This window comes from Athene cunicularia (assembly GCF_003259725.1).
Source record: "Athene cunicularia isolate RWA chromosome 8 unlocalized genomic scaffold, athCun1 chr8_part1, whole genome shotgun sequence".
In the NCBI taxonomy this organism is placed as follows: Eukaryota; Metazoa; Chordata; class Aves; order Strigiformes; family Strigidae; genus Athene; species Athene cunicularia.
The window spans coordinates 3405075-3431137 of record NW_020799109.1 but is presented as its reverse complement, the minus strand read 5'-3'; the positions used below and the strand labels follow the sequence as shown (position 1 = coordinate 3431137).

The 26063-nt window shown below is 40.4% G+C and overlaps 1 protein-coding gene across 2 annotated transcripts; it reads right to left on the bottom strand.

The window, feature by feature from the left end:
* Window positions 1-6307: 6307 nt before the first annotated feature.
* On the bottom strand, window positions 6308-25717 carry TM2D1 (TM2 domain containing 1). Of its 2 annotated transcripts, XM_026853475.1 has the most exons (6): window positions 24981-25712; window positions 22639-22747; window positions 18320-18411; window positions 14794-14867; window positions 13435-13553; window positions 6308-7391 (listed from the first exon to the last, which is right to left on the bottom strand). In XM_026853475.1, the coding sequence occupies exons 1-5, from the start codon at window positions 25048-25050 to the stop codon at window positions 13443-13445; spliced, it is 456 nt and encodes a 151-aa protein (XP_026709276.1). In that variant the 5' UTR covers window positions 25051-25712; the 3' UTR covers window positions 6308-7391; window positions 13435-13442. The 2 variants fall into 2 exon arrangements, with proteins under 2 accessions (XP_026709276.1, XP_026709278.1); XM_026853477.1 differs by lacking the exon at window positions 6308-7391 and having other exon boundaries at window positions 11805-13553; window positions 24981-25717.
* Between the last annotated feature and the right edge of the window lie 346 nt (window positions 25718-26063).

Here is a 26063-nt window from a genome sequence, read left to right as displayed (position 1 = left end):
GACTTTTTAATGGACTAGACTGATTTAACTCCCTTCGTGTTGCTGTCAGCTGGTGCAGCTCTGGCTTCTCGCTGTCTGATCAAGCCAAGAGTCCTTCCCTGCTGCCATGGGATGCTGCCCCAGCCAAACTGCTGTGGTTCAGCTACAGGGAAGGGTAAGGGGTTCATCTGGACACACAAAGCACTATATAGTGCAGCCAGGAATACGCTTGAACTCTTGAGGTCACCAGTTCAGCATCGTGCTGTTACGCCCATCTCAGATATTTCATTTCCTTTCTAAGGCCTCATCATGAGACAGAGCAGTGGAAGCACGGCTGGTTCATGATTTGGGGGATTTCTTCTTGGATGGCACATTGGAAAGGGACTTTAAAGGCTGTGTTGAAAAAGGGCCATGGTCATGAGCAACCTGGAGGAGGTTGGTGGGGTCATCCAACTCCAAAACCAGGGTGGGAGTGGCAGGAGGCTTGCATTCCCCCTGCGTGGAAGAGCTTGCAAGGGCAGCAGTCTAAGTCACCTCCACGCACACCCCTTCAAAACCAGGTTCTTCAAACAAACACCCCTCTGGGAAAGCAGCTGGTTGAGATAACCAGAGGTTTTGAGTGCTGCAGGCAGTTGGCCTTCACCTTTCTCCCTACATGCACAAAACGGATTGTTATCCTCCATCCACTACGTACACCTGGCTTTGTTCGCTGCCATCAGCACAACAGCTTTTAAGGACAGTCTCATCTTTGTTCACCTAGGAGAAAGTAATTGGTCAAATTTAATTCAAAGAGAGATCAATTAGAAAAGGTTGTGATAGACAGTTAGGTCACCAGCAACTCCTATAAATTGCGGGTAGAATTTCCTCCTTTGCCATCTACCAGTTTGATGTAGGAAATGGCTCATTTGCAAGCTAAAGGTTTAATTAGGAGAAAAAAAAAAAGGTCAGCAGAGATCAGGTGTGAATTGCAAAGTGCTAAAGAAGTTTACTGCAGCAAGGTATTTATTGAGAACCATGCTATAGATCTGCTCCTTCTCTGCCCAGAATGCTGATAGTGCCCCTTTGAATTCTTCCTATCAACAGAGAAATCATCGATAATATGTGGGATGCTTTAAGACTGTTTGGCACCCGCTTTCTTTTTATGATAATCAAAGGGCTTTGCTAAGACCCAGAGACTCCCTTACCCATCTCGTTAATTGTGGATCCTTCTTTCCAGGTCAGGTTTCCAGAATGTGACACCTTTCGGGTCGCTGTTTCCTGTCCCATCCATTGCAATACGAGCTTTGCAGAGGGTATTTATTGCTCCTCCTCATCAGGCACAGAGTCACAATGTAAATTGTGCCAGAAATACCAACGTGATGAAAATTCATGTTGTTTCTTCCTCACCTCACTGTATTCTGGATGGTTTTTATGGGCCTGCAAACTGCAGAAATAAAGAGTTCTGTAAAATTTCTCTTAAAAGCAACGGGTGCAGTAGTAATGTGATTACACGAGGCTTTAGCTCGTTGGTGAGAGTGCTGAGCTGGCCCAAGGCAGTAGAGCCTAAAGTCAAGCCACGTCATCGTCCTCAGCTCTCAGGCAGTGCTTGTTGCAACGACCTTTGGGGTCTGGGAGAGAGGGGCCCAGGGGAGGCTCCAGGGAGGTTCAGGTGCTACCGGCTCTGCGGGCAGCAGGAGGAACGGCAGCACCACGTGTTGCTTCAGACACGGGGATGTGGTGCTCTGACACGCTGCTGCTCCTGCGGGCGAGGTGGGAAGCCTCGTCACGTCATCCGCATCTCCTGGAGCCCCGTGAAGGCTCCCTCCTGCTGCTCCCCGTGTCTCTGGGGGCTCCCACCAGCGGGGATCAGCATCGGTGCTCCTGGTGCGGCGGTGCTGCCGCTGCCCTTCGCTGGGGCCTCACCAACGGGCGCAGATGCAGCTTCCAGTCCAATCTGTGGTGCACCTGGGGCTGGGAAGGGTTCAAGAAGTGCTGCTGCTTGGCCGGAATCATCGAGGCTCCAGGCATCCTGAACTGTCCTCGAGAACACCACGGTTTGGGGCTTCGTTAGGTGTCATACATAACTAATGACTGCACAATAGCATAGGGTGGGATGAACGCTGCAAAGGTCCAGAGACAGCCACCAAGGTGGAGAGAAATCAAAATGGCAGCTGGACCTGGCTGGGAGAAGAAGAGCAATTTTTCCAGTCACTTCCATTTGTTCCAGTATCACTCAGCCCCATACCCAGTTTGATGAGAAACTGCAATTTCACTTTAAGCAACACTATATGAAAAAGGACAGATAGCAGATCAGATTGTAAACTGATGTAATTAAACAGGCAATGTTAATTCCCAGCACCTGAGACTCAAGTCCTCCATGCAGTGTCGATAACACTAATTTCAATAATTTCAGCAAAGCAAACTGTAGGAACAATAGGTGGAGGACGGAGAAGGCTCTTCACTCTTCTGGAGGATCAGAAACTCGCAGCAATTATCAGTCAACAGTTCCAGCTGCCTGGTAAACTGTTTAGACTAAAGTAAACACACCACAGCTCTGAGGCTGGAAACAGAAGAGCTGTAATTATTTTGAAGTTTAACTATTGCCCCCATCTCCAGATATAGGGAGTGAAACGACGCAGACCTCGACGCTTCCAGCTTCCGACAAAGATGTGTGGTGCTCCTCGTGCAGAAATTCAAGTGTGCTTCTAGGACGCTCAAGATTCAGGTGTGACGTGTGGAAAGCATTAACCATTTCCCCCCGACAGCAGACAAAAGCCACATTACCTTGGGCAAGTCACATTCCCATTAAAAAAAAAATCATCTCCTGTGAGATGGAGGAGAAAGAGATTCCCTCGTCTTTGCTGAGTGTGGGGGGGAAATTCAGCTGTTCTGACAACCAGATCATGTTTGATATCATCGGAGTTGACTCAATAGAGATGTCAAATGGGAGAAGATAGCAGAAGTCTGCCTCGCAGTTTAATTGGCTTACACTTTTGTATATCCTGTTTTAAAAGTAAGGCCTTCAAAATGCGATTTGGACAAGTGAGTTGTGTGAGGCTTTATCCTGGGCGGTCTCGCAGCCTTCTCAGTGACAAAAACAGCGCAGCTCTGAACACGGGCTGTATATATCGTTGGATTTATGGAGTATTCATTATTTTAATAGCACTTATTGACTTAGGGTCAAATATCTTTTTCCAACATTTTTTTATTTAAGGAAAGAGCCCGTATGTCACAATCTCATGCCTCATCTAATTGGATAAGTGTTTCCTTTGTCCTTGAAACCGAAAAGTAGACTGCGTATCCAGGAGCTACAGAATGAAAAAGCATCTGCCTTTGGTATTTGGCATGCCTCAATTAAAAAGCCCGCTGCCTAGGCTATAATTTTTTTTTAATTCTGACCAGAGCACTTCTGCTCAGATTCAAGCGGACAGTTCTGAAGGTCGAACGAGGGGTATGTAAAAAAAAAAACAAAAACAAATCCTTTGGAACAATATATAGAACATTAATGTTTTACACACAACAGAAAAGAGGCCCAGATCCAACAAAGCCAAGTTCAGAGTCATGCTGGAAGCAGGGGAAGGGCTGGCGTGCTCGCTCCCCTCCGAGCGTTTCGGTGAGCTCCTGCTGGAGTGGAGCTCGGGCCCACTCTCAAGACGTGACTCCCCTCCCTCCCAGTCCCACAAATCCAGCGCTCAATATGCAAAAAACACTTCCATCTTTAAAAAATAATTGAAAAGGTGCACCCTGAAGTTCACTGGATCGATCTCTCTGATTTATTTTATTTAGAAGACACTTCATTGTGTCAAAGATTTAATGGAGAGGTTATGATGCCCAGCCTTCAGAATATCAATGCATTAAAACGAAGTGTTGCAGGGAATGCTAAAATCCTCAGTAACGTCCACCCAAGCAAAACTGCCGGATTTATGAAAAATTAAAATTATTGTATGGAGTTTAGATAATGCTGGGGAAAAGCAGCATAGGGGCCAGAACCCTTCTGCGTGTGTCTTACAAGTAGCGGGATGAAATTTAGGAGCCTCACTGTGGTCTCTTTCACCTTTCCCTCACATCCCTTGGAGCGTTCGCTTCCCAAGCTGTATCTTTTGAAATGTGTGTATTTTTACGTGAGCACTATTTCCCGGCACACTTGATTAAATACCTTCCCTTGTTATTTATTGCCCATTAAACAACATATCTTCTGCATGTACCTCCGCTGGACAAAAAGATCTTTGCTATCAAATGCAGAGCTCAGCATGTCTTGGGCCAGAGCAGTTCACTGCAATGATCTCTACGTGGGGCTGCAGCTGAGACGCATCGAGAAACCGCCGGCAGCACAGAACAGGGTTCTCTGCTTATTAAGCAGCATTTCTGGTATCTGAGTTACCCTACTTTACTCCATTTTACATTCCTTGGTGCGTGCGATAAGGTTGTAATGCAGAAGCTGTCCAAAGGTTTTTTGGGTTTTTTTATTTTTTCTCTCTCTCTCCTTGGGGAATCTCTCTCTTTGGGTGCTGCAGGAACAATTGTGATCCACCGGAGTACTGCTAGGCTGGAAAGTTTCAAGTGAAACGGAAGGGCGGGGGAAGGAATGACAAGTCCTTTTTACTAAAATTCTCTCCCCAAATGGATTTGGCAGAGCCCGGCTCTGCTGATCTTAAAGCAAGGTTTATCATTTGTGCAGGCTGCTGCCTGAAGGGGGGAAAGATCTTTGAAGTTGCTGAATGATGGAAGGGTCTCCCCCCTCCTCTCCCTCACACACATTTTTTTAAGGGTGGAGACTGGGAGATGCTCAAGTGCCCTGAGTCAGGAAATTACATGACAAATTAAACGATTATGTGTTTTAGTGCTGAGCATCTATTTAGACATTTAGCATCAAACATGCATTTAGCATGAATTCCACAGGCATTTCTACTTTTCCCCGTCACCTGTAATTCTACACTGCATTCTTTTACTGCACGTCAAGAGCTCCCCCAGTCCAGCACCTACACCTTGAAGAGGTTTCTTTATCATTTAACTTTATTACAGAGGCACTGCCTGGACACTGTTGGAGTGACAAGGACTATTTCCTTAATTACTGTACATTGATAATAGCATTTACTCTGGCAGCTCCAGTGCTATTCAATCAAGCAAGATTCAATACAAAAAAGCTGATTTGCCAAAAAAGAGATTAGCATAAGTGCCTACAGTCACATTCTATTTTTGAAGGTAAAGCTACTGTGTCTGTGAGCTTTCTTGTGGGAACTTTATAAAGAGAGATTAATCTAGTTTATCTCCTTCAAAAGATATTTGGGGAAGTCGCAGAGAGTCACTGTTTAGGCTCTTTTGGTAGCATTTTTCTATAAACATGTAAAATAAAGAACTGCACAGAAAGTGCTAATCAGCAGCAGGAAGGTAAATTTTTTCTCTTACGTGGACACAGACATTTGTTGTGAAAAACTCTATGTTCCCCAGTTCGCTATTGCTGTTCTTTGTCATTTAATCAAGTGGTGACTGTAGCTGTTGCACTTTAAAATTAAATGCTATTATTTATGGTAGAACTTGTTCTAGTTAAAAATGCAGACCTCAGCACTGTGTACGTTTGTAAGCAGAAGGTTAAGCAGGACATTTTAAATGGTAAAGCAAAGGGCTTAATCAAGGCTGAAGAGCAAAATGCAGTGGGATAACAGATATAGTAAATAGGCATTAATCACCATACAGGCTTAATCCAGGTATTAGGCAGTCTTGGGGCTAATAAGAAGACTCACTTACATAAGGACTCGTTCTATCAGCCCTTAAGTGAATAACTTTATTCTTGGGAGAAATTTCAAAGATATTAAAGGCCCTTGCAATATGAGGCCTATATTATGTCTTTGCAAAATGATGATCACACAATTATTTTGTTGGAAGGGGACTTCTGAGTTAGGAGGCATGTGGGGGCGTGGTTCAAGAAAGGAAAAAATTGAATCGCCAAAGCACAAGGAGCCACTTTTTCATGTTTGTTTTTTTTTTTTCCCCCCTTGACACTGTGTATTACTGTGACATCAAAATCTGAGCTAAGTACTTCTTGCCAAAGATGGACCAGATAAAAACGCGAAGCCAGTATCATCTCATGGGAGACAGCTCACTGTCTTAGTGACAAATTTAGTGACTACAAATCCAGGCTTAGACCACAGTCCTTCCCTAGTCATAATCCAGCACTTGCACACTGGATTTGCATTTAGCTACTGATGAACTAAAATTCCACTTTCAAGAAGATAATAGAACATCCATAGGTATGAAAATCACTGTATAAAAGTTCTTTTATTAGATGCTTAGGAAGATTAAAGTGCTTCCACGTTTAACTTAACATCAAAAGTTCCAACTCTGCGTACAGAGCTGTCTCTGGCACCCCGGTCAAGCTTGGCTTACCTAGCCCTGAAACAGGGCAGAGTGACGATAACAACCTAACCTGAGGAAAAGGGAAGGAGATGGAAGTGGGGAACAGGGTAGATGGCTATGGTTTATCTATTCAAGGAATAGCAAGATGAAAAAAAATCCACAAACCTTTAATTGTGAATGTAGGAGAGGGACAGTGATGTAACTGTTCCCAGGGAACACTATTCTTATTTTGTAGAGGGAGGTGAGCCAAGATACTTAAGCTCTAGAGAACCTTTAACACAGGAAGCTATTTATCATAACAAGCTTGGTTGATACTGCTCCCATACTGAACCAATTAGATTAGCCTATTTCGTCATACTTCATAACTTGGGATGATAGGTTTCCAAGCATGGTACAGTGCAGTAATTGAATTTTGATCAAACACACATGGCCCATAACCCAGTATGTGAAACTTTCAGAACAGTTCACAGCTTTTAAATATCCAGTCAACATGTTGCCAAAAGTACAGGATGTACTTGATGCAAGTGGGAGAGGAGGGGGGGAGCACGAGTCCACGCCGTAACTTGGTACAGCTGTAAAACAAACATTTTTTTGTTCCGATTCTGTTCCTACTTTAGCAAAGGAGCTGGGAGGAAGACAGTGAATGTCAAGTAAGTCGTTTTTCTCCCCAACCCCCACACCCCCCCAGGCACACATTTTCCTTTTAACATTCTTAGATTACCACAACCTTTTAAATTCACTATACTGTACTTACATACTGTATTAGGCACACCAGCAATTATGTTTGTTAGTATGACACATCCATTGCTTACACTTAGTTAACAAAATAACTTAAAAGTCGCATGCGCCATCCTCTTAATAGTGTTATAATCAATGGGACCATGGAATGAAAGCCCTAAAAATTACCCCCCACCTCTGCATTCCCCAGGCTTCTGCCTCTGCCAAAACAATCCATGCAGGGGGCAGTCTCGTCAGGCTCAAGGTGAACACTCCGTCAGTTCTTCGCAGGCAGCGATCTCCTCTTACATGTTCTTGCCATGTTTTCCCCATGGTAAATCCAAGGAACTTTGAAGAAGACTCTGTGTAAAAGGAAACAGAATACATTAATAAATTCATTCCTACGGCTCTACTGACTAGGGGGCAAAGCACCCACCGCAGAACAGGTTCATGACATGGAAAATGCTGTGCCAGGCTTTCTTTTGAGCAAGTAATGGCTATCCATATCAAAGCTGCTCTCTGGCCTACAGCTAAGAGTCTGGCATGTTTAAGCAATGGAGCAGGATATCCCCAACCTCTGCATACGGTGCTGCCAACTTCTTTCCCAGCTTTGAATGCTTTGACCTGAAAAGCAGCTGGAGGCAGCTCCAGGCACCTCAGCTACTCAAAGGGGAAGCACCAGGGCAGCCAACACCTTCGCTTTCATCGAGGTGGTGCAAATGACATAAAAGATGGGAATTACTGCTACAGCCCTCCAAAGAGCGTAGGATCTGACGGTTTACCCAAGCGCTTCTAGTTGCCTCCGAGCCGCCTCACACACCTGCTCTGGAGTACAGCTGTGTGAGAGAAACAGCCACAGGTTCCAAGGGGAGAAATGGTGCTTTTCCGATGGAACAAAACGTACAGCTCGTTTAGCCTTGCTGTTGGCTGGGGACAGGTATATTGCCCGATTACAGTCCCCACCCTGTTAGAGACAGAGCGTGGGGGATGTCCTGGATCCCTTGTCCCTCCCCACCCCACTCCCCACTAACTTATGATGCTGCAGAGAAAAAAAAAAAAAAAAAAGAAAAAAAGAAAAAAGAATTTGGTGTTCAACTTATCAGACTTGGACCAAGCCTCAGCTCAAACCAAGGTTAAATAGGCCTGTTCTAAGCCTCTTAAAGATAGGATTTATATAGTAATTACAGTAATTGAAACTGATCTTTATAATTTTTATACTGCCTAAAATTCTGCTGTGTCATATGCATCTGCAGAGCCTGAGGACTGTGCTTCTCGGAGAGAGCACTGCAGTCTTGAAAGCAGCCATTCAAATGTATAATGGAGAATTATCGCAGCATGAGTATGTTCGAGATTATAATGAAGCACGAAGAGTAGAATTAGAAATCCTGGGAAAAGCAAGGAGTCTGTATTTGAGACAAGCAGTATTTTTTAAACACTTTATTTTCTTGGGAGTTTATGGAACTAGATCTTCACTACACCCGGTACAAACGGCATTGAGACTGCCCTTTTTATTCTTATTTAATTTCTTTTCCTTTGCTACAATCTTAGGTCTAGATAGTGAACATAGTGCAAAATATATCTTGGCCAGACAAAATCTCCACATCCACTTTCCAGTTTTCTGTTGTGCAGGGAAAAATACCGGAGTGCAAAGTCTTTGCTGTACGATAAAGAACAACTTCAGAAGATTTGGAGATCTGATAGGGGGTTTGGCTCCACCTTCAGGAAGCAGAAGGCAAAGAGACAACACCGTTAAGTTTCAGACATACTTTCTGCAGAAACTGAAGCCTACAGCCTCCTCTCATTGACATCTACTGCTCCCCAATGTGTCTTTGCTTCACATATCTAAAAGATTCCCGGATCTGATGCTGTGACATTTCTACATACTTGATTCATCTCTGAAGAGTCCAACTCCTCCTGGAGGCACTTGAGGACTCGTGGCAGGATGGCCAAAGGTAACGGATACATGAACAAAGAGAGCTGATATATGAAGAAAAGTCAACGGAAAGCAGCTCTGAGGTGAAAAAAAGAAGTTGCAACACATAGGATGTCATAGAGCCATGTACACTGTCAGTGCTAAGGTTTCCATACAGAATGCGATTTTCTCTTATAATTCACAGAGATTAGAAAGGTTCTCTGGGTAACACAGATGGATTGAGAGGAAGAAAGTGGGAAGAGTCTTGATCAAATTTCAGTCTAGCAAAACACTTAAGCATATGCCTAAAGTTAAGCTATTTTTTCTCCTCAGATTCAGGCAGAAGATGCAAACAGAATAATCTCTTGTATTTCATCTCTTGGCAGACTCTGATGCAGGCTGAACCCAGAACATAGTATCTGGTTAAAAAGGCATGATTTAAATGAATTAAAATGATACATTTTTTTAAAGAAGCCATATAGCAACCATTTATAATATCAAAAATGGCAAAGTAGTTAGGGATGAGACGACACTTGAGTTTGAAAGACTGGATGATATATTAGTGAAGTAGTAGGCAATCACACAATTAGTGACAGTCCTATGAGGCAATGGAAACGTATGGCTGCTTGCAGAATCTTGCCTTTGGCATTTCCCCAGCTGGGTGCTTAAGCACCCAACCTTATTGTATTCAGCATCATTTTCTGGAGGAAACAGGTTTGAAAACTGCAGAGCAAGCAACAGGAATGGTTCTCAGCACAGAAATGGACTAAACACCTAATGAATCTAAAAATAAAAAAACCCAACACCGAGAAGAGATGCGAGAAGACTGAATAGACATAGCTGTGTAAGCAAATATAACTGAATATACTCTTGAGGAACAAAGGAAACAATTCTTGATGGGGTGACAACAGATGTTCTCCAAAAAAATTCTAACGGAGCATTTCAAACACAAAGACCTTCCTGTGGAGCTGAGAAGTTTTACTGGCAGACGTACAGTAATACGTCTTTGTAAACATAATAAAACCTAACATTTAAGGTGTTATCAGGTCCTGAAAGCAGAAGTGATATCTTCATGTAATAAGTGGTGGGTGGTGATGGAGAGGGAAACAGTTAGGATAACAAAATACTGTCACAGGAAGTTGCCACAACATGGTTGTGATTTAAATCACAGGAGGAATAACTAGTGAGAGTGTTCTAAAATATCTCTAAATCTGCTCTTTTGGAAAACAAGCTCTAAACACAAGTGAAAGATGCACAGGTTGACATAACTGAACAAACACAATCCAGAGTAATTTACTACTACGGTAGGAATACCTAAGTACAACCACTTTTGCACTGTGCGAGTGAATGCAAAGTGCCCAAAGCTGAATGCTTCTACCAGCTGCTGCTCTTTCAGATGATGGTTAAGCAAACTGCAGAAAAGCCAACAATGGACATTAAAAAAAGAGGGAAAAAAAAAGAAAGGACGGGTATACAGAGTCTTTTTTGCAATGAGTGAACTGCACCAGTACTTAGGGAAGATTTGGATTTAACTCTGGCATGGATCTGCAGCATCTTCAGTGAACAGCTTTATTCAGGTTTTTGAAGATTTGGCACTTTATTCTTAAACTCTTACTTTTTATGTTTTTTACTTTTACAGCTACAGAATATTAGTTCACTGTCTTGTTGGAATGTTGAAAGGATTCCTGAATATCTGCAAGGCCAGCAGATATCATTTTATCTGGTAATGTGACAGGAGGATGCCATAGTACATTGTCTAATTATTTTTATTGCTTTGCAACTGTTTTCAGGAAAACAATCCAGCAACAAGATTATTCCAGTGCAGTCAGAGCAATCAGAACTACAGAAACACTAGGATGGACAACTTGATTGACAGGAGAAAGCTAAAGCAGGCGGCAACACAGAAAAACATCATAGGACAGACATTCTGATAAATATTACTGTAGCAAATTTATTATTAACACAGTGGGACAGCTTTACATCTTGCATCACACTTTTCACAGCCCTTATGGTAAACATGCCATATCTGACAATTACAAGATGAAAACAAAGACCTCACTAAAGCTCTACTGGCCCTGCAGCACTATCTGCTTACTCAGTTAACCCCCTCTAAACTTCAGCTAAGGCAACTGAACAAGCATATAGAAATGCAGAGATGGGTGTTCAGATATAGACCGTAATTCCAACAGTATCCAAGTTCCAAAGGTTATGCCATCCGTGGCACTAATTTCTAAAAGGCTTTACAGACAAAAGAGAGGGTTGTAAATTAAGTGGAAAGTTGTTAGTAAAGAGACAAAGGAGCAAGCAGAATACACCATTTAAAGCGAACAGAAATAAAATTGTGCTAAAGCTTGGAATATACTGCTCTGTCTGGTCACCTGTGGCTTCATTCTGACTGACCTGACAAAGCAGTGCAGTCCTGACAAGAGCACGCGCTGGTATCACAAACCAGAGAGCACCAGGATGAAAGAATCCCACAGCAGTTTTTTATTTCCTAGACTGGTTGACACACATCTTCTGTTTCTACAGAAACGCTGTAACTTGGAGTAACAAATCTGTCTCTCTGCTGGCTACTTGGTTTCTGGGATTAACAGATTATCTGATGGACCTCAAAACTAATCATGTTTTCATCACACAAAATAGCTCTTTTACAGACATGAATGAAGCACAAGATGGACTGCTGAAATCATTAAGTCAAGCCCTCAGCTACTTGTACACATGGAGATACATTTTAGAATGAAATCCTGTGTGATGAGTTGCCCAAGGCTATTTTTTAGTATAATATCCATGGTATCTTCCTATTTTCACAGCTATACTATCAGTTTCAGGGTTAAAAAACAAAAAGCAGACAAGTCACAGGATGATCTTAGCCATAAGATTTTATTTGATTCAAGCGTTTATTTTCTGTTCACTTCCTGTCTGTTTTTGAAAGTATTTCAGGAAACAAAACTGACATGCACAAAGAGCATTCAGTGAACGAGAGACAAAAGGGAGAGGCAACAAATATTAGGCAAGTGAACGAAGCTAACAGAGTGTTCTTGTCTCTTTGAATCCACAAGTGAAATGCACGTTAGCAAGTATTCCAAAACTACATCTTTTTTGCATGAAGGAAAGAATTAATGTTAAGCACAAAGTACTCCTTGTGCTTTATTCTCATTACGTGGTATGTCAGGTTACGCTGATTTGGAAAAAAACCCCCAGGATTTCTTTGCAAAGCTTTCCATGCAGCAGTCTTAATGTAGGTTTAAAAGAGACTAAAACCCACAAACTGCTCTTTAAAAACCAATTCAGAAATCTCATTTTTTTGTAATTCCCTTAAAAATAACGTTTGTGGACACATTAATAACATTTTGAAAGTTTCATCTGAAAAAAGAACAGCCTAAATTTCTGAAAACAATCGACACTAAAGTTTGTATCACATGGATTTCTCATTCATTTACCGCCAGTTTTCATTAGAAGGTGAAGGGAATGTTTAAAATTGATCAAATAACATGAAGATTCTGTTGACATGTCTTCTGTCTCTCTGTGTATATGCTGTTCTGTAAAGGAACATCTACATAAATCTTGGTTATCCTAAAGACTTTGGTCAAACAACTTTGAAGGACTGAAACACAACTGATCTAAAATTAAAACTTGAAGGTCTTTATTAGTACAAATAATTCACTTTTTTGACATTCTGTAGCTGTAAAACACATGCACCAATTTCTTTTCAGAAAAGGAAGGTATGTATTTCACTATGGATGGTTCCAAGGGAGGGAAATAAATAAATCAAAATAAGCAGAATGATTATTTCCTAACCTCAGGGCACCCCAAGACCCACCCTCCTTTTCTGTGATGTGTCATCTACGGTTCTCATTTTTATGCATCCATATTTCTACTGTTGATCAGCACCGACCAAATTTTGCAACTTGGCCAAAATTTGTCTTTATGCTTTAGAGAAATAATTATTCCAATTAACAGAATTTCACGGGGTACACAGCACGAGATTTAGAGCCATCCGGATTTTAACGAACAGGATAGAAAGGCAGGCAGTTTCTGTGGTTTGGAATATTTAAGTTCATTTACAAACTGCCACACATAGTTATGAAAACAGACCCCTAGTGTAATCCTGGCCCATCCATGCTAAAACTCATCAATTTCAATGGATTAAAGATCAGCATAGTTGTGCTGAACAACTCTTTCTCCACCTCTCTGTAACACTCTACTTACAGACAGAGAACATCAGTGGAAATTGCAAAAGTCTGCACATTTCACAAATGGTACAACTTGGCAACAAACTATGTGCTCACAGAAATAGAGCAGTCGCAAAGAAACTTGGCTCCTCTGAGGTAAACTCATTCACTTCAGGAATTTTCATATTTTATCATCTTTGTTCAGTGTACATCTAATGTTCAGTTCTGATGAAGTGTAATTAATAAGTCATCAGCAATTTCAGTGGACAACTGGATCCATCTGGAAAAAGAAAATGCACCTATGCATTTGGTGACACTTACTGCCAGGGTTAAGGATAGGTCTGCATTTTCCTGAAGGTTGCATTGGTAATAGTGAGCCGTGTAAGCCTCGCTCCGTAGTAATCTATAATGTAACTAGAGCCATCGGAAGGTCCAACGATCTACAAGAGAAAAAGAACCACGACTTTTCAATATGAAGTGAAATATATACTTTGTGCTAATGTCTCAATTACTGCTAATTTTCCCATCATAAAATTAGTCATGCTTAATTAGTCAAACAGAAACTAGATTTATTTTGAAGTTATGCTGTAGTTTAACTATTTTAGCGAGCACTGTCTCAGAAGGAACATTTCCCTAGGGCTTCTAATCAACCCAATTACACAGCCAGGCGCTGGTACTAGGTTAAGCTGATGAGGATTTGAGTCACAAAATCAGGCTAACAAACGAGTGGGCTCCAAACCACTTTTCTTGAACAAAGAAGGGTAGGCAGGAGAGAATTAGGTTGATGACAACTGTCTTTGAAATACTGCACAGGTAAGGAATGGAGAGAAGATCATGGCTTTTTTGTTCTGGAAATGCTAAATTGATGTGGGGTCACCGCTAAAATGAATAAGGAGAGATGAAAGATACTCTCAACTGTATCTGTAATCTGTGATCTGAGGCAAGATCACTGCAATAGCACAGAAAGAAATTGGAGAATGCATAAAATTTAAAAGACGTATATGCAAAGATGCATAATTTTAAAATATTTTTCTATAAACCCCTATAAACAATTCCTATATCCACAATGCATTTTAAGTTCATCACAGGCAATCTGCAGTTCGTGTGAAATGGATGCACTGTAGAATAAGACAATTTGGTAATTTCATGATGTCACAAGATGTCCCCCCAGCTGGGGATTTAACCATCATAAACCCTACGGTCACAGCTCTCAGGTGATGTGGGACTTCTATTTGGAGGAGAAGCAGAAAAAAAAAAAAAGTGGCAATGTCTTCTTTCCTGCATATTGCACGCACACCCCAGATGATGGGCTCCATCAGCATAAAACACAGGCAAACACAGAACTTCAGAATCCTGGGAACAGCAGAATGTCTCTGCAAAGTCCAACACTGTGTGTCACATAACGAGCTCGTAGGTTCTGATAAAATGAATTTATGGTGTTACAACTTCCAAGCTGTTCATTATGAGTATTTATAGATAGCTAATCTGATTTTTAATTCAAACAACATATTGATATTTTGTATTCATATTCTACAACATCAAGCTATAGAGCTAAAATAAATGCCTTTATTTTTCAAGACACAATGGTTCTTAAGGCTTAAATGCTAACAAAGAATTAGCAATCGAACAAAAGCTTTAACAATCACAGATTTGTATCTTGTTTTGAAAGCCCTGACTTACCTGCATTGAAATAAGTATGAAATCAATTAGGCTACCAATTCCACAAAATCCTACAGTGCAGAACTTTAACAAACCTAAAAAAGGAAAATTAAATTTAACTGTAGCTTTCTGGTGGCAATCACATCCCAATTCTCTCCCCATCCCGGAAAAAAACCCAAAAAACCACAAACACACACATCTAGAAACAAACCTAAAGATCTTTAATTATCAGGGAAAAAAAACCAAACCACATATTTCTACATGCTGAATATACTTTAAAGATTTAAAACATTAATGATATATTCTTTTTTTTTTTTTTAACAGAGAAATATGCTTAAACGAGGAAAGGCAAAACTTAATCACCAAGTTACTCAAAATCTTCCTTTCTCTGACAGAAAAAAAATCCCAACTTGAGCTGCAAAATTTACTTATGAAGAGAAGGAGACTTTCTACCATCTCATAAGTTGCAGCACATACTGATTTGATTTTCAGAACATGTTTCTTTGGAGAACAATCCTTTGTATTATTTTTATATTTTTGCTGAAATAGGAATATATTTTGAAGATATATATACATATATATAAACACTTCTTTTTAACTGGTATTCAAAACTGGGGGGATTTTGTATGAATAAATGAAAGATTAATAGAAAATATATGGGAATAGCAGCTAACAGATAAATGTTTCATTAGAAGTTGCCATGCGAGGCAGACTTCATTTGGAAAATGCCTTCAGAAGAAGGAGGCTGTCTCAAAATTTTTAATTTTTTTTTTTAATATCGGTGGTTTCTTGTATAATTAATATAATATAATGAGTACTATATATACTGTAAGCAATACTTCAGCTGAGCTAGGCAAACATCTAGGTTATTTTGAGAATGAGATACTCATTGTGAAGACATTTGTCTCTTCACCCAGGCACAGGCAGTATGAAGGGGAACGTGCATCTGTTGCATTTAAGTCAGTTGTAGACTATGCTGAACAGGGAAAACACAGGTCCCTGCTAAAAAGCATATCCTCACTGTGCTCACAGGGGCCAGCACACTGCTGAGGCAAGAGGGAAGCACGCTGCTAACACCAAATGTGGCATCCCAGAGCACCTCTTCCCCCAGCCACGAGTCGTGCTGTGCTCCCTAATACCTGTGAGTAAAACCGTGCAGCTGTTACCCAAAGAGTGAGATCACTCTCGGTCAAATACCTGAAGGTCTCCTGACCTCCGCCTCCTCCTTGGCGCTCCCCCCCGCTCAGCAGCAGCGATCTTGTCCCACATACCACCTCCTCTCCCCCATGCCCCGTAGATGAGGCTGCATATGTAGGAGAGCGGGGGAGGAACTGTGTGCACGCCGAGGGAAGAGCATCCCACTGTCTGGATATAGCTCCCGTAGCTGACAAGATGAACCTAGCCTGATTTATAAACTCCAGGGAGACAGTTTATAATCTTTCCATGGAACAACACAGCAGTCAGAGAGAACAGGGAAAAATACTTAACGACCAAGAAGACGGAAGAGTAGTGGCAGGATGGTCTTTCAGCTGGTTAGAAGAAAAGCCTATGTGCATATTACAACTGAAGTGGTGCCACTTAAACGTGCAAAAACCCAAAGTGTATCGCTATTTAAAACAACTTGTTCCCAGTGTTTGATGCGTGAGACTTGCAGCAGCCAGACACAGTTAGCCTGGGTATCAGCACAGTAACCAAACATAAGGGCAACAGCTGGCTAAAGAAACACTAGCCTTAGGAAACAACAGTTAAGATGATGAAATAATGTCAAACTCTGGTGAACAGTTTACTTTGCTATTACCTACATCGAGTGCAATCACCATTTAAGATATTTATTTGTGACGCTCCTTACACCATCTCCTCTCACTCTCTGGTCCTGAACCTCGCTGCCAGTTGGCATTTTAGGAATCCAGCAGTTCTCTTACCATTGCTGGTTCCAACAGCAGCTCCAGTTCATCTGAGGAACTGGCTGCTCCATTATGTTACTGGATGTAGATGAACTGTTTCTGAACCTGGCATGTATTTCTGGAGCGCAGGGTAAAGTCGATTTTTTTTCTTTCTCCTCACTTCTCTCCCCACAAGCAGATCACACTGAGAAAATAAACTGCTCTAAAGCATGGAGGTAAAAAATAGTGCTCTTATGCAGTAATAACTTATGGTTTAGTTCACAGTGTGTGGGAGAGGAAGAGCTTGCCTTCCCTATTTCTTCATATTCAATAGCTTGTTTGTATTTGTGTGCTCTTTAAGCAAAGGAGAAGAAGAAAAATAAACCAAAGAGCATTTACAGTCTTCATTACGCTTGCGCAAAATATTTCAATGCTATTAACTTTTCTTAGCCATTTTTTGCCAAGGCATGGATGACCTAAAAAATCCCCAATCAACCCCTGTCAAGGAATCCAATGTACTGATTTTTATTCTCTTTTTTTTTTTTTCCTTTTACCTATTTGCTTTTGTCTTCTTTATATTTCAAAAGCTTGAAAACTTGACTTTGTAAGAGTTTAAGTATTTTAACTTTGGTTACTGGCTACAGTACGTTCCAGTAGGGTTAACAAGCATGAGACATAAAGATCTTCTATATTAGAATGGAGGATTTATAAATCTATATTACTACAATATATTACAAAATGATTACTGCAAATTATTATTCCAAATCCAATGGTCTAACAAAATGGCGCACCTTACTGAGTGCTTCCAAAAATGTATCTTTTTGTGAAACAGATGGACAAAGTAAGTGCTAATTATAGAATCTTGGGGGGAAAAAAAGACACAGATGTTAACACAAGATAAGGACAGATAATGGTATTAAAAAAACAAGGGTTTGCATTTAATGGGCAGAAACTAAAAATTCCTAGCTGAAGACACAGCAACATGTATAGCTTTTTCCAATTTGTTGCTCCATGTTATCTAGACTTACATTTACTCTCTTTGTCCAGCTCAGAAACAAAGCCAGTGAAAATAGTTTTAACATACTAAGGTATTTCCATTATTTAAAAGCCAGCGGCACCATGACCCTGGGAATCAGGTCCTAAAAAACAGTAACCAGAGGTAGGTCTTATTAAACGTCCCAGCTTCTGCAGAACTGTTATTAATGCTGTGAGCTATCTTGAAGGCATGCGTTTGCCACAATAAATTTCATATCCCAAAACGCTAGGTTTACTGTAAAATTTGTCTTTTTATTTTCCCAGTAAAATTAAGCAACATTTAAGTAGCTGGCACAGGAGTCAACACCACCACTTCTGTGTCAGTGTCTCACAAAGAATGCTGTGGTAAACATCAATGCAAAGCAAACATAAAGCAAAACTCTGAATGGCAATAATCATGTTTGCTTATTAGGATTTTATCAACTATATATCCATTTGTCACCACTCGCTTCGACAGAATAGCAGGCTGAGGACAACACAGGATTTTATCTTACACGACAATAAAGTAAGGATTCTAGTTGTAAATATTAAAACTACAACTGTCAGCCTTTATAACTTAAAATATAAGTATACACATACAACCGAGTCATAACAACAACCTTCACCTCAAAGAAAAAATAAGAACTTACCTAATGCAGGATAGCCTAGATAAAATCTATCTGCTCCCAACCATCCAAGAAATAAGGACAGAGCCACTGCCACTTTGTAGGAGTATCCATTTCTGTCAAAAGAAGCAAGTAATGTAGACAATGACTGCAAAATATATTCACTCATACTTTTGAGAATTAAAGCAGTGACTCATTTGCCTGCTGCTTCAGTTTAAAAAAACCAAAACACAACAGACTTGTTATTTATCTTCAATTAACGGACACAGAATTGATAATGTTAAGCTTTCAAACTGGGTAGGCATCCTCCATAAAGCAACCTCAGCTGTTACAACTCAATATACTCTTGCAGAATACAGATTATTCTGAAACTAAATCATGATTTCTTGTCAAGACATAATTCAGTTGCTGATGCATTCCCAGTTTCACAGAATACTCCCTAACAGTTCAGCCCTACTGAGACAACCCTACAAAGCGGTGTATGCATACTGTCTGTAGGCATTAGTCTCACACGCAGCCAAATCGAGAGGAACAGGATAGACAGGTGAGATGTCAGCAGAGACAGGAATCGCAATGAGATCTGAAGGAGAAATGAACCATGGCCACTGGCTGAAGGAGCTGCAGGAAGGATTCAACAAAAAGGGTAAGTCGTGTATCCATTTACTACACTCGAAAGGTAGGAAATGGCACGCTCACGAACGAGAAGAACTGTTGGCGGTACAAAGACGTACAGGGGTAGAGGGGTACTCTAAAGTGAAGCATCTCATGGTTAGGCATACAAAATAACCAGGTACTACAGACTTTTTGAGATTTATGCTAACTGGCGCCATTCTTGCTAACAGCTGGAGTGCTGTGCCACCCATATCTTTCAGTCGCTGCTGATGTGAACTTTACACTAATACACAAGCTAGAAACATACAGCTATCGATGCTAGAACCTGCATCCTTTGCTGCATTGGCAAACAGCTTCTGAAAATAAAAGCAAACCCAAATGTAATTAGAACTTTAAAAATATTCATTAATTCACTGTTTTGATATGTGCACTATTATGTGCCAGAAATTATTTAATAAGCCCACTGGTTGACAGTTGAATAAAACATAAGAGTTTCACAAAGACAGTAGCTGAGAAAGGTCCAAGCACCTTTATTAAGCACTTTCAATGCCAAAAAAGAGATCTACCTTTTTTGCTTATTATCTAGATTTACTGACTTTAAAACTTAATGGCAACATTAAGTGATTAAATCATGACTCTTACCTCAGTATTTGTTACTTAGCACTTATTAGCAACACAGAACATACTGGGCATTCCTGGAACCTAATACAACATAAATCATCATCTTTAAAACTGTCTTGTTTCCACTGTAAAGAACGCTAATGGGTTTATTTAAAAGTTGAGGTAAACTGTTGGAAATTGTTTATCACCTACAAAGTGTCAACAACGCCAAGGACACTAAAGCATAAAAAGAGCTCTTATATAAAAGGTGGGAACAGAGTTTAATTTGAGATGCTCCTGATCAAAACTAGTAACAAACTGAGCACTTGCCTATGCATTGAGATGCTTCTAAAAGCAGAACAGTCTGCAACTCAGTCAACAGCAAACTGATGGCAGAAGAAATCAGAAGCAGAAACATCTTAATCCTGTAACAAGGCTGCATCCACTCCTGCATTTCCTTTGTCTTGCTTACTCTTTCAGATAAAAATAAGCATCAAAGACCAAACCAGCAAGTAGGAGAATAACACATCCCAGAAATCTAAAGCAATTTCTACAATTGGGTAAAAGATGCAGTTTCTTTACGATTCCTCTTCTGATTTTTTCCTCGCTTCTCAGCCGCATCCAATCTTTATTTTTCTGCATGTTTCTCCCAATTGCCATGTTAAAAACTTCCAGTTCTTCCACACTAGTTGACACCAGGTACTGCTATAGTAGCTTCTGTGCTCTTTTGGGGTCTCTTGGCACTGCTCAAACACCTGTCCACACTGAACCCCATGAATTTCACAGACTACCATTTTATGGACTCCCTGCCTGGAATGGAAATACTTGAACAACAGACATTTCAAGTTTGCAGAACCAGGGCCTGCACATATTAAGCAAAATATGTGATAGAGTGCCAATTTGGAGAATTGTAGAACTTGGCCAAAAAATACCTATCTCCAAAATGTCAAATTAAAACCAAACCAAAGGTTTTCCTTGAACTAATACTAGGAGCAACTGAACTTGAACCCATCCACTTACACAAACATCTCCTGGTCTTGCTCTAATATAACTGGATCCCAGTACAGTTATCTGAACTGTTGCTAAATTACAGTTTTGGCTAAGGACAACTTGCTGATTTGTCCTTTACAAAAGCTGTGGACAGAGATTAACCTGCTGTCCCCATGCTAGAACAATCCTGCTATGGGAAGATGCCTTCTCAAACCAATTTTCTGGTTAAATGATGTGCAGTTTTTTCTGCCAGAAGACAGCTACAGTTTCCACCAGAACTCAGATAAGATGCTGGAAAATCTACAAAAAGCAGTAGAAATGGCAGGCCTGATGGTGTAATGTTTAAGCTGATGATTCCTGCTTAAAATAATGTTTCTAACACTTGGGTAACATTCATGATGCCTTATAAAAGGCTCATATAACAATCAGTGATTAGACCATTTGTTAATCAAGTGTACATATGAAGAGTGGCAATATTAATCTTGCTGCCATTTTTACCTGCCTTTGGGGCTTTATCAAAGGCATGCTTGCGGTAACTCTTTTTACATTCACAGTTGTATTTTACTGGAGTTTTCAGCCAGCCCACAAAGGGTTCTCTTCCCCTTCAGCCATACTAGCGGTCACGAGACTGGAAAAGTCACAGCCAGTTCTTTTGGTAGAGTAACAACTGATTATTTCACCATAAATAACAGTCATGATCAAGTAATAAACATCATAAGAAGGATGGTATTTTACTTCCTACGTAGATTTGGGGGTTTTATTAATAAAGAAAAACTATGTTTAAAAAATGTTTTTAGAAAATATATTAAACAAAAAATATACAAATACAAAAAACTCCAAACGTAAAAATTACTGTCTCCTCCAAAGAGGAAGCAATCTTATTAAACTAGTATAGCTCATCTTATTCTCAGTCCCCATCACAGATGGGACTGAAACGCAATTGTTTCTGGACAAAAATGTGACTGAAGTCTAGTTTGCTAGCATTTAAATTTGATTAGACGTAATAATATGTTTTCTTCAATTTGCTGAGCTTTGACTGTTGAGAAGACTAAATACAGAGAAAATATTTATGAAACTAAGAGGCAGAGCTGTACTTCTGAGTTAGGCAAATTATTGAGCAGTAACTATCACATCAGAGTTATTTGCCCACTCGTGTGATAAGGAATACCCGGCGAATATCACTGGAGTTTTAATTTCCGAAGATTCCAGTAGGACAAAAGAAAAAGGCTCCTGCATGAATCCCACAAAAAAGGAGAAACAAATGGTACTGACAGGTGTTCGCTGATCATTAGCACTGGCCAGTTGGAACATTTATTGGTATCCAGAGCTCTCCATTGCCCACAATGTGCTTTAGGAAAACTAGGTCCATCATTTTCACGTTTCAGAAACGGGCTCTTGAAAGACACAGAGGATTTGATTACATACAAAGGTTGCTTAAAAATAGAGAACAGTTCCTCTAAAAGGGATATTTTTTTTTGTGAACTGGAGACTTAAACTCCCCCAATATTCATGTCCACTACAACTTAAGCTGAAGCTACAGGCGCACTTTAAACTGGCATGATCCAGCACTGCCACTGAACAGAGCAGCCCAGCCCTCCTTTCTCCACTCTCTTTTATCCTTGAGTTGCCCTCATCTTTGTGCTGGCACAAGCACTTGAAGCGACTGTACTGTGACTCAAATTGGGGCACTGATCCAAGTTAGTTCAAACCCAGATCAGTTCCCTGATTCAGTACACGGTGGGGTATGTCAGATGAGGGGAGGCAGAGGTGTCCCCAAGTCAGCTCCTTTCAGCAGCTGTGCTGATTTTAAGAATACATGAAATGTAGCCCTAGCATTTGGGGCAAATTTTTGCCAGGGTAAAGTACTACATAAAGCAAAGGTAAAATACCAAGTAAGGCAAAGACACAAACATAAATAAACAAATGAGAAAGTGTCCAAGGCAGAGACAGATTTACTTATAAACATGTACATTGTATCCTTATACTACTTATAGTCTTTATTAGAGGACTAAGCACTGGGCAACATGTCTATGGTTCTATCTTACTTCTCTTTTCCTTTCTGTCAACACATCATACTATTTTAGAAAAACACCAGTGTGAAAACAAACATAAATTATTACAAAACCCAATAGGGTACTTACACATTGCGACATGCAATAGGCTTGTAAAATCCAACTTCATGTCCTGTAAAGACTTTTTCTATGCCAAGGTGATCTTTGCAAGTAATGTTTGGTGCTGGCAGACATTGAACTGAGGACAAAAAAATTATCTGAAATTAAGCGGTAACTGATTGGGCATTGTAGGGTTTTTCTGACAAGACACAAGTGAAATAAACTAAGTTCTACTGTGTAAGAGTCTTATACAAAGCACAGTACACATATGCATAATATTTCTTTAAAAAAATGATTTTTTCTAAGCCAGTCCCATGACTAACTTGTATTTTTTTCCTTGCTACAGATTAAGGAAAATATACAAACCTAATTGCTGCCCTAATTCTGCTGTAATTTCCATTCTGGCTCCAACATGAGTCAATGGGAAATCTGAACCTGACATACAGAAAACATTTTCATCATGAGAACAGTCAAATATTGGAACAAGTTACCCCAAGAGTTAGTGCCATCACCATCCTTGGAGGTTTTCAAGATCTGACTGCACAAAGCTCTGAGCAACCTGGTCTGAATTCAGTGCCAATGCTGCTTTGACCAGGAGGCTGGACTGCATGACTTCCTGAGGTCTCTTTCAACCCAAATGATTCTATTATTTTAAGATAAGGCCTGATTCTTAAGAGAACCAAAGTGGCAATCACAGCAGAAAGTGACATCTGCTAAAAGTATTACCAGAGCATTAGTCACTCTCCAATGCTGAAATCTGTTGTTTCAAAAGGAAAAATCCCAGTTATTTACACACCTTCTATCAGTTTTCAGTACATGTGAGTCCTGTTGGTTAATTCCAACAAAACTGCAAGCCAAGTTCAACATTTCTTTCCAGATCTTCCAATCATACACACAGGCAAGTGGACTAGGAATTGGATAATTTTTTTTAGTATCTATACATATTGCATAGGGACCAAAAAAAAAAAAATTATGGCTGGACTTAACTGCCATAAGGTCCTGCATTGCTGCTAATGATCAATGTGCCTAATTTAAGACAATTACAAAAATATATTTTCTTGTAAAAATTTTAAGCAAAGAAAGCAGTGTTTTCTTTTAGTTAGAAGAAATACAGAGTTGAAATATATTGATATAGGAAAGGCCACACTTCTCAGTGTCACACCAGTAAGACTCCAAACCTGCTATTCAGTGAGACTATGTGGATGCCTTGAATTAAACCCGTTTGTTTGGGTGACAGATCCCAGAAAGATGTTTAGAAATGCTACAACTTCAAGCATGATCCAGAAGATTAACTTTTTATTACTTCAGTAATACTGAAAAAGGAAGCGACTCAAATACCATAGGGACAAGCTAAAAACTGCTATGCGTGCAAAAACGTTGTATAGACACAGAAAACGAGATGTTAATGAATTTAGCAACTTTCTCCACTCTGAAGCTTATCTCCTGTTCAAATGTGCAGTGTATTAAACACAATCGCATGGTAACTGGTTAGACAGCTAACAGCCTGGGTTGTGATCAACGTCACACTATGTAATACTCTTTCTGCTCACTGACTTGACCATTGATAATCAGGGACACAATGTCAAAGATGATGTAAATGACTGAATAACTTAAACAAGGATCCATTTTGGATAGTATTTCCATCCAGTCTCTGAAAAGTATTCGGAAAACCTTCACTATCCCCAAGCATGCCAGTGAAGAAAATACTCCAGCATTTATGGAAAGCAAAATATGAAAGACAATGAGGACACACGTGTATTTTAAACGAGTGTACATAAAGCAAAACTGCTTGGTGTGCTATTAGATAACACAGAGACCATTTATTTCAGTGTCTGAAAACATCAGAAAACCTAAACAAATGTAGTAACCAAGTGATCAATTTAAGCGCTTTTCTGTCATACTCCAAAGTACATCAGAACTCAGCATCAAAATAAATGTGCTTTCAAAACAGAGCCTCATGGCACCAAAAACTCCTGATAGAAGGCCAATGTTGCCTTAAAAAATTTTTTTCAAAAATATTTTGAAGGCTGTTCTGTCATGTGTCAATTCTTCTAATAAGTATATGCAAAATCGCTATGACAGAAATGGCTTGTTTTAATCACAGTAGTGCAGGACAGAGCCTAGAGGCTCTAACAACCATTGAAGAGATTTACCAGAAACCTCACTTACAAATGTACCAATCAGAGACAATAAATTTATTCATTTTTGGACAAGCATCCAATCCACACAAGTGTTTTAGGCTTTCATATTAATGATATTACTAATCCCATGTTTTATAAAGCTCATCTAGGAGATATACAAATGCATAAATTGAACACTTCCTTGGAAAGCGTAGTTACTGTCAATATAAGTTATGAGTTAGAAATCCTTACCATATGCTGTGTGATTTGTACAATTCATTGGTTCTTGTGTACTATTGTCTATTTTAGGCTCATCGCACATATATGTTCAGGTAATTGAGGAAAACGTTCTTCATATCAAACACTACAACAGGTTTAACACTAATTTATTCCACCCTCTTTAAACCCTGAGGATTTAAGATGCACCTTGATGTCAGTTCCTACCCATCCCCCCAAAATAGGAACAGAACATTACCATACAGCAAATCTGCTAATCCAATTTAATACACCAATATATCGCATAAGCTCCACGTTTAATTAGTGCTGCAGTCAGCACTACCTTAAGGAACTACAATATTTATCAGTCACAGCCTCTGTATTTGAAGGCAACAAGATAGCACGCCTAATCTAGTCTTCTTCCCTTATTTCAATATCAGAGTACCTTTAAAGTGAGGCATTTGGCTGAGAAGATTAAATACATAGTAACATACAATATTCAAAGAAAACCTAAAAATGATAAACTGAAATGTCAGGAATTTGGACTGGAAAATAACTGAGCAGGAACTAATTTGCAGAGGTCTGAACTCCCACAGCCAAGTAAAGCAGGAGACGAAGTTAACTTTTACAAGATTTGCTTTCCTGACACATTTGATCATCAATAACTGTCAGCGACCATCAACAAACATTTCCTGGGGAAGGCCTGACAGGCCTCTGGAGAGTCAGGAGCCTCCCAGCTAGAGTCTAACACCTGCGCCCTGCTCCTCTGGACTGTGGAGCAGGACTCAACACCGTGCAAAGCCACTCGAGTGTCCAGCGAAAAAGGAGGTGGAGGGGTGGGGGAGAGGGGTCTCTCATCCCATGGGATTTTCTCTTTGAAATTCGGGAAGAGACCCCAAACCCGCACACAGGCACGGTACCACCCCCAAACTGAGCCGAGGCCGCAGCAGACGTGCCCCCTCCCGCTCCTTCCAGCTGAGCCCACCTCGCGGCTCCTGACCTGAGGACACCCGAGGGACACCCCGCCCTGTCAGGCACCTCACACCCCCACCTCCCCCTCCACCCGAGGCGGCTGGGCAAGCGGCCCCCCCTCAGGCAAACTGGGCCTGGGGCTAGGCG